The sequence below is a fragment of the Tupaia chinensis genome, unplaced genomic scaffold (assembly GCF_000334495.1).
Source record: "Tupaia chinensis unplaced genomic scaffold, TupChi_1.0 Scaffold000047_1, whole genome shotgun sequence".
NCBI classification, from domain to species: Eukaryota; Metazoa; Chordata; class Mammalia; order Scandentia; family Tupaiidae; genus Tupaia; species Tupaia belangeri.
In genome coordinates, this window is record NW_006159505.1 from 5,930,764 (window position 1) to 5,938,824 (window position 8,061).

Sequence of the window (8,061 nt, forward strand, 5' to 3'; positions counted from 1 at the left end):
GGCCAGTCCCCATTCACTCACTTGGCTTTAATTGAACTCTAGGTCACAATTTTGAGCATAGACATCCAGTAATGATAACTTGGCACTCTTCCTAGTTTTTGACCATCTTCTGTCACCCTGGCACTCACTGGCAAATGGTGTTTTGAAATCAGTACAGACCAGGGCGAAGAGTGTGAAGGTTTCCTGGCAAACTCTGTGGCATCTTAGCACATGAACAGAGACTGAGAGACCTTCAGCTGTCCTGTTCACTTCACATGCGAATGACTTCTGCATCTGTGCATAGTGGGTGTTGTCTCGCCCATTTTTTTTGTTTTTTGAGAGGTTTTCGCTATAGGGCGCGTGCGCTTGCCAGATAGACAGAGAGAGACATAGAGACAGGAAGCGAGAAATCACCCCCCGCGGGGGATGGTCACACCGCAATCCCTTCTCCTCCATTCTCCTCTCGGGATCTTGGGCACGCACGCACACGCGCCCGGCGTGAGGTCTAAGCCACCAGGTCTGGGACGTGAACTGCGGTCGACCTCGTGGGAGTCCAGCGATATAGCCATTACGCTAACTGCTGGTTCCCTTGCCCATATTTTTGATAAGGTCATCAGTATGGTTCTTCTGTCCTGAGCTCCAGTCCCTTTCTTCCCACATGGCTTGTCCTCATAAGCAGTTTTCTGAGTATGTGGATGTAAACACCACAATCAACCCCTGTGATGAAACTTCTCCTGATGACAAGACTTGGCCTGGTAATAATAATTCCCATTCATGACCAAGGATCATGTATTCTATGAAGCATTAATAATATCTTTGAACAGGACCAGGAGGTGATGTGGTGGTTGGGGTACTGAACTCCCACATGCCTGACCATGGTTCAAGTACTGGACCTGGCGGCTTGCTTTCTCACTTTCTAACTCTCTTTGGTGAGCATGTGTGCCTTATAACAAATTAAATAATAATAATAACAAATAAATTAAATAAATACTTCTTTTTGAAAAAACATATTGTTGGTTAATCTTTGACATAATTCAGGAATAAATTTCTGAACCAATGGTGTGTGAAGATGTAGAAATTTGTGAACATGAGAAACTAGAATATGCCGAAGAGCAGGCTGGCCATCTTAAGTCACTGGGATGAAGGATATTACAAAAACAGAGATGCAGCATTCCTCGGGGTGTGTGGTGATAGGCTGAGCCAACACTCCCCTTTTCCACCAATCCCCTGGATCTTTCTGCCCTTGGCCTCAATTTTGCTTGTCAGGAAAGATGAGCTTGCATACGTTTTGTGCCTGTGATAGAAATGCTCTTGTATGTTTCCCAACAGCGCACACCCAGGACACAGATGACCTGAGAAACACCCTGGTAACTTCTCGAATCCAGCTTGAGAAGATGAGAAAAGAGGCAGATGAGCAGAAGGTGGACTGGGAGCAGCTCAAAGAAAAAGTCAAGGAGACACAGAAGAGCATGCATTTCAGGGATGAGTACATGGCCTATGACCAAGAACTGTGCAGGTGAGAGAGAGCCCCTAGGTCTACCAGGTGTCTTCATTTTGACATGAGAAGAAGGTACATTGAGAAGACAACCAGGGTCTTTGCCTAGAAAGCTGCTTCTCTCTGCTATTCTTGACATACATGTGCCTGTGGGCAGAAGGGAGGACTCCTGAGGAATGTGTGTGTGTGTGTGTGTGTGTACATTGAGAAGACAACCAGGGTCTTTGCCTAGAAAGCTGCTTCTCTCTGCTATTCTTGACATACATGTGCCTGTGGGCAGAAGGGAGGACTCCTGAGGAATGTGTGTGTGTGTGTGTGTGTGTGTGTGTGTGTGTGTGTGTGTGTGTTTAATTTGAAACTGTTAAAACCCTTCTATTAATTTCTTAGGAACCCAGAGCTAATTTCATGAATTTTTCTACCCTTAGAGAGACCACTTGTTCTCCCCTGAGTAGAAAGAACCAAATGAGGTAGATGTGTTTCTGCTAGATTGTCCTTGATTTGTTGGCAGGCATTTCATGGCAACAAACAAACAAAACCCATCTCCAAAATAACACGAACTAATCAGAGCTAAAATTCCTATCTACATCACCATACTGAGAGAAGAGGGTCTAGAATGTCCATATTTCCGTGAGATGGCAATGCCTCAGGAGGCTTCACTGCCCGGGTCTCCAGAAGGAAAGTGGAACCAAACTGCCCTGGTTTGTAACGACAGTGTGGCTCTCATCGTGTGGTGCCTGTCATGAGTGTGCCACACAGAGAGTGTGAGGTCTCCTTCCTCATGTGAGTGTTACTGGCCAGTGCACTGAGCACCCGCTGCTCCCACACTCGTCTCCATCCCCTGTACTCATCCCCGTGGTAGCCACCCTCCCTCTGCACTGATCAGATGAGGATGAGTTTGTTCCACACCTTCCAGAAGAGAGCCCCTCTGTCTTCTATCACCTTTCCCTTAGAATCTCATTAGGTCTTGCTGCTGAACTGTGGTGTCCAACACTTTTTTTTGAGAGAGAGATAATTTTACTATAGGGCGTGTGTGCTTGCTGGAGACACAGAGGGACAGAAAGCAATAAATCACCCCCACCCCCACCCAGAGGTCATGGCCATGCCTCAATCTCTTCTCCATTCTCTGCTTGGGATTTTGGCCTAATGTGTGTTTTAAGCTGTCGGGTCCAGAATTTGAACTGCTATTGACTAAGTGGGAGTGCAGCGATGTAACCATTATGTCATCTGCTGGTCCCAGTGTCCAACACTTCCGTGTCAGTATTCTGTTTTTTGTTTACCTCTTGGTTCAGGGAAGAGTTGTTGGAAGAGGAGGATGTGAGTCAAATCCAGCAGGGCTCATCAGATGACCAGAATATGACTCCTCCTGAAAAATGTGAATCATCTGAATCCGACCTGACTCCTGGCTGTTCCATTTACCCATCTGCTGTGTCTAAAGTCTCCTGTCTTCAAAATGGGGCCAGTGAGTAGTCCCATGAAAAAAAGAACAAGCGTCTCCCTGGTCTTCCAAGTAGCCTCCCTTTGTCAGGAAAAGTGCTGTCTCTTACCAGCCAGGCCCTATTCACCAACTTTGCTTTAAGTCGAACTCTGGTTCCAAATTTTAAGTACAGACGTCAAGTCATGAGGTAACTTGACATTTTTCTTAGTCCCTGGTCAATTTCCATTACCCTGGCACTCAGTGGCAAATGGTGTTGAAATCAATACAGACCAGGGTAAAGGCAGTGAAAATTTCCCAGCAATCTCTGTGGCATCTTAGCACATGAACAGAATCTGACAGCTCTTTTTCCTTGGGGGATATCTCCTTTCTTCTTCAAAGGCCTTGCTAATATTTTCATCCAAATGATGTTCTTCGAGCATCTTTGTATGTCCATGGTGTGCAATTGTCTTCCCTGCATTTTTGGAGGTGTTGATACTACAGGTCCTCAACTCCAAGTTCCAGTCCTCGTCCTTGCTGACTTGTCCTTATAAGCAGTCATTTGCATGTGAGAACATAACGCCACTGTCATTGCCCACACTGGAACCACTCCTGAACACAAGGCATGGTCCTGGCAATCCTAATCTCCATCCATGACCAAAGATTGTGTGTTCTATGAAGCAGCGAGTATATCTTGGGTTGATCTATGGCAAAATTCAGGATTAGACTATTGAACAAATGGTGTGTGAGCATGTAGAAAACAGCGATCGTGGGGAACAAGGACATTCTCCCTGTGATCACACCTTGCCTTCTTCGGTCAGTGAAATATAGGGCATTGCAAAGTCAGAGATGTAGCATTCCTCTAGGTGTGGTGGAGTGAGCCAACAATTGTTTTTCCCACCAATTCAGAGCTTCCCTTCCCTTTGCCTCTGTTTTTCTTTCTCTTTCTTTCTCCTTTCTTTGTCTTCCTTTCTTCTTTCTTTTTTTCTTCCTTTTTCTTCTTTCTCTTTCTTCTTTCTTTCTTTTTTCTTTCTTCTTCATTTCTTCTTTCTGTTCTCTCTCTTCTTTCTTTCTTTCCTTCCTTCCTTCCTTCTTTCCTTCCTTCCTTCCTTCCTTCCTTCCTTCCTTCCTTCCTTCCTCCCTCTTTCTTTCCCTTTCTTTCTTTCTTTCTTTCTTTCTTTCTTTCTCTCTCTCTCTCTCTCTCTTTCTTTCTTTCTTTCTTTCTTTCTCTTTCTTCTCTCTCTCTTTCTTCCTTCCTTCTTTCCCTCCTTCCTTCCTTTCTCTCTTTCTTTCTTTCTCTTTCTTTCTTTCTTTCTTTCTTTCTTTCTTTCTTTCTTTCTTTCTTTCTTTCTTTCTTTCTTCTTTCTCTCTCTCTCTCTCTTTTCTTTCTTTTTTCTCTCTCTCTCTCTCTCTTTCTTTCTTTCTTTCTTTCTTTCTTTATTTTCTAAAAGAGATTTTTGCTAAAGGGCATGTATAATTACCAGAACAACAAAGAGAGACAGAAAGTGAGAAATCACCCCCCAGGCGGGAGGCCACACTGTAATCCCTTCTCCTCCATTCTTCTCTCAGGATTTTGGGCACACCCGCACCCACCCCTGGTGTGAGTTTCAAGCCACTGGGTCTGGAACTCAAATCGCGGTCAACCATGTGAGAGTCCAGCTCTTTAACCACTATGACACCTGCGGGCCCTCAGTTCTGTTTCTTAGGACAGACATGCTTGAGCTCATATTCCTCTTGGGCTTTGATCCCATGGTAGAAATTCTTCTGTATTCTTCACAGCAGTATACACTCAGGAAATAGAATGCTGCATAGAGACTTGGGTCGCTCCAGAACCAGAGCCTCAAGGGCCAGGAAAGGAGGTGGAACTTCAGAAAGTGGAGCGGATGCAGCTTTCCAAAAAATTTCATAAGATGCAGAGAAAGATTGCACAGTTTAAGAATAAATGCATAGCCTACCGGAAAGGATTTGCCAGGTAAGAGAGTGTTCACTGGTTTGTACTTCAGTCTCCATATAACATGGGGGTAAGATGGACTATTGGGAAGACAGCCAGCGTTCTTGCCTAGAAAGCTGTTTCCATTTTGGTGTTCCTGATTTCTGGGTGACTATGAGAAGAAGGAATGACTTCTGTGGGATTGTCTTTTTGACTTGAAAGTGGAGAAAGTGAAAGCCTTCTATTAGTTTCTCAGTTTAGGAACTCAGTCAATCTCATGAATTTTCTTTTCTTTTTTTTTTTTTTCCTGATTCATATATTTTCCTTTTATTTTTAAAAATTCCATTTTATTGTTATTATTTTAAATATTAAATTACTATACATCACTTGGTTTAAAAATACGGAACACTTCACATATTTGCGTGTCACCCTTGCACAGGGGCCATGCTCATCTCCTCTGTGTCGTTCCAGTTTTAGTGTATGTGCTGCCAAAGCGAGCACTATCTCATGGATTTTTTATGCTCAGGGAGACTAGTCGTTCTCCTCTGAGGTAGATTTGTTTCTGCAAGATTGTCCTTGACTTGTTGGCAGGCATTTCATGGCGAAAAATGTCCCTAGAGCTAAAATTCCTATTACATCACCATAGTGAGAGAAGAAGGTCGAGAAGGCACATGTCTCTGTGAGACGGCAATGCCTCCAGAGCCTTCATTCCTTCTGGAAGGAAAGTGGAACCAAATTGCACCGGGTTTGTAACTACTGTACGGCTCTCATTGTGTGCACCCTGTTGTGATTGTGTCACACAGTGGGAGTAGTCTCCTTCCTCAGCTGCATATTATCTGGCCAGGGCACTGAGTAGCTGCTGCTCCCCATCGCTCTCCATTCCCTCTTTCCATTTTCCTGGCAGTCATACTCTGTCCTTTCAGAGATTTTTTTTTTTAAAGAATTATTTATTTAATTTAATTTATTCATTCACTTATTTTAATTTGACCAGAGAGAGACACACAAAGAGAGAGAGAGAAAGTCAGAAAGCAAGCCAGCAAGTCCAGGACTTGAACCGTGGTCGGCCATGTGGGAGTGTTTAATGCCTATACCACCATGCCACATGCTGGCCCCCAGAGGAGGATGGTTTTATTTCTCTTCTTTGAAAAGACCGCCCCTCTGCACTCGATGACCTGTCATTTAGACATTTCACCAGGTCTCACAATAGAACCGTGATGTCCACTTCTGGGTTCAGTATTCCATTTTCCATATACCTTCGGGTCATGGAACCAAGTCCAGAAGAGCCACTGGATGAGCAGAATCTGACTGCTTCAGTAGATTTGAATTGTCTGACTCTCACCTTCCTTTCAACAGGCCCTTTTCCCGATCAGATGTGCCTGAAACCTGCTCTGATGGGGAGGCAGCCAGTGAGTATTCCCATGAAGATGAGACTAAGGCTCTCACTGACCTTCCAGGTAGCCTGCATATGCTTTGTGCTCACCTATCTGACCAGGAAGAGAGCTGCCTCTATGCAGCCATCCCTGTGTACCCATCTTGGATTCATTCACACTCTAGGACTGAGTTAGAAGCACAGACTTTGAGTGAGTGAGGTAACTGTGCTTTTCATAGCTCCTGGCCACACCTTTGTCACCATGGCACTCAATGGAAAGTGCACGGTGGTGGAATTAATACAGACCATTGTGAAAAGACTTGGAAATATCTTTGCCAATTCTGTCGCTCCGTAGTGCAAAATGGAATCTGAGAGACCTTCTTTTGTTGGGACAATCTTATCATTCCTTTGATGGTCTTGTTAATTTTCTCATCCAAACAATGTTCTCTGAGGCTCTGTGGCCATCCATGGTGGGCGGATATCTTGCCTACATTTTTGGAGGTGTCATTACCTTTGATACTCAACTCCAAGCTCAAGTCCCTGTCCCTTAGCTGGCTTGTCCCCATAAGCAGTCATGAGAGTATGATAACATTAACACCACTGCCATTGCTTGTGCTGGAACCTCTTTTGAACCCAAGGTTTGGCTCTGGCAACCCTAGTGTCCGTAAATGACCAAGGATCTTATGTTATATGCAGCACCTATCACATCTTGGCTCGATCTTGGACAAGATTCAAGGCTGGACTATTGAACAAAGAGTGTGTGAACATGTAGAAAATGGTGATCTTGAGTATCTAGAACATTCTAAGAGCAGTGCTGACCATCATAAATCAGTAAAATCAAGGGTATTGGAAAGACAGAGATGCAGTATTCCTCCGGGTTTGTGGCAGAGTGAGCCAACACTTGCTTTTTCTACCAGCACAGAGACTTTCTTTCCTGTTGCCTGTGTTCTCTTTGTCAGGACAGATGTGCTTGGGCTCGTCTTCCTGCTGGTCTTTGACCCCATGATAAAAGTACTCCTGTGTTGTTCTTACCATAGTACCATCAGCCAGAAGAATGCCTGGCAAACACTCTGGCCTTCTCAAGATCCCAGTTCTAAGAGCTGCAAGAGGAGGTAAAACATCAAACGGTAGAATGACAACAACTTTCGAAGACTTTCAAGAGTCACTGGAGGAGGTCTCACATTTCAGCCATGAATGCACATCACTTAAGGAAGAACTTTCCAGGTATGGGAAAGCCCATTGATATAAAAGGTGGCCTTATTTTCATGTAAGAAGTAGGCACATTGATCAGACAGAGGGTCTGTATCTATCCCAGTGTCCGCCACCTTCTGCCCTAGTCAGAAGCGGATTGTTTTATTAGTCCGTTTTGAAGGATAGCATTAATGAAAGCCTCCACACATCAAAGGCTGAAGATGGAAGCTTCCCATTCTGCTAGTTAGATACAGGACATGGTGTCACCACAACTTAGGGAGCTTCTGCATCAGCCATGTGGCTGTCTTCAGCCCCAGCCTTGTAACAGCCTATCGACATTCAGGAGCATTGGGGCAGCCCTGGGAAGCCTGTGCTGGGATGCTGTGCTCTTAGCGAAGGTGGCTAATGGGATGGTTTCAGCAGAGATAAGGGTATTTGACATCCTTCAGCCTCTCTCTTCCCTTTATGGAAAGGGCCTGTAGCCTGGGTTCTAATTCTGGGAATATCTATAACAGGCCATGTGCTTGAAGTTAAATGTTCTCTGATTCCACCCTGTCCTCATCATTCAAAGGTAGAAGTGGAAGGGCATCCACGTTTCCTGCTTTTTCTCATGTTCTAGTGCTTTTTTTTTTTTTTTTTTTTTTTTTTGGGGGGTTTGGTATGGGGGGGGGCGGCCCCCCCAAAAG

General features: G+C 44.6%; 1 protein-coding gene, 1 long non-coding RNA gene and 1 other non-coding gene across 3 annotated transcripts in view; 2 read left to right on the top strand and 1 right to left on the bottom strand.

Moving 5' to 3' along the window:
- Window positions 1–4,861, top strand: part of LOC102495087 (putative neuroblastoma breakpoint family member 7) — a 27,412-nt gene extending 22,551 nt beyond the window's left edge. The window contains exons 11-13 of the mRNA XM_027774554.1: window positions 1,309–1,495; window positions 2,764–2,933; window positions 4,665–4,861. Coding sequence (XP_027630355.1) covers window positions 1,309–1,495; window positions 2,764–2,933; window positions 4,665–4,861 — 554 coding nt within the window. The remainder of the gene's footprint in view (window positions 1–1,308; window positions 1,496–2,763; window positions 2,934–4,664) is intronic.
- Window positions 4,862–5,209: 348 nt separating this feature from the next.
- Window positions 5,210–5,316, bottom strand: LOC114009153 (U6 spliceosomal RNA). Its single transcript, XR_003550622.1, has one exon. It is a non-coding gene; the product is annotated as a U6 spliceosomal RNA (small nuclear RNA).
- An 851-nt stretch (window positions 5,317–6,167) lies between these two features.
- Window positions 6,168–8,061, top strand: part of LOC114009136 (uncharacterized) — a 4,256-nt gene continuing 2,362 nt past the window's right edge. The window contains exons 1-2 of the long non-coding RNA XR_003550604.1: window positions 6,168–6,221; window positions 7,222–7,408. This is a non-coding gene — a long non-coding RNA (uncharacterized LOC114009136). The remainder of the gene's footprint in view (window positions 6,222–7,221; window positions 7,409–8,061) is intronic.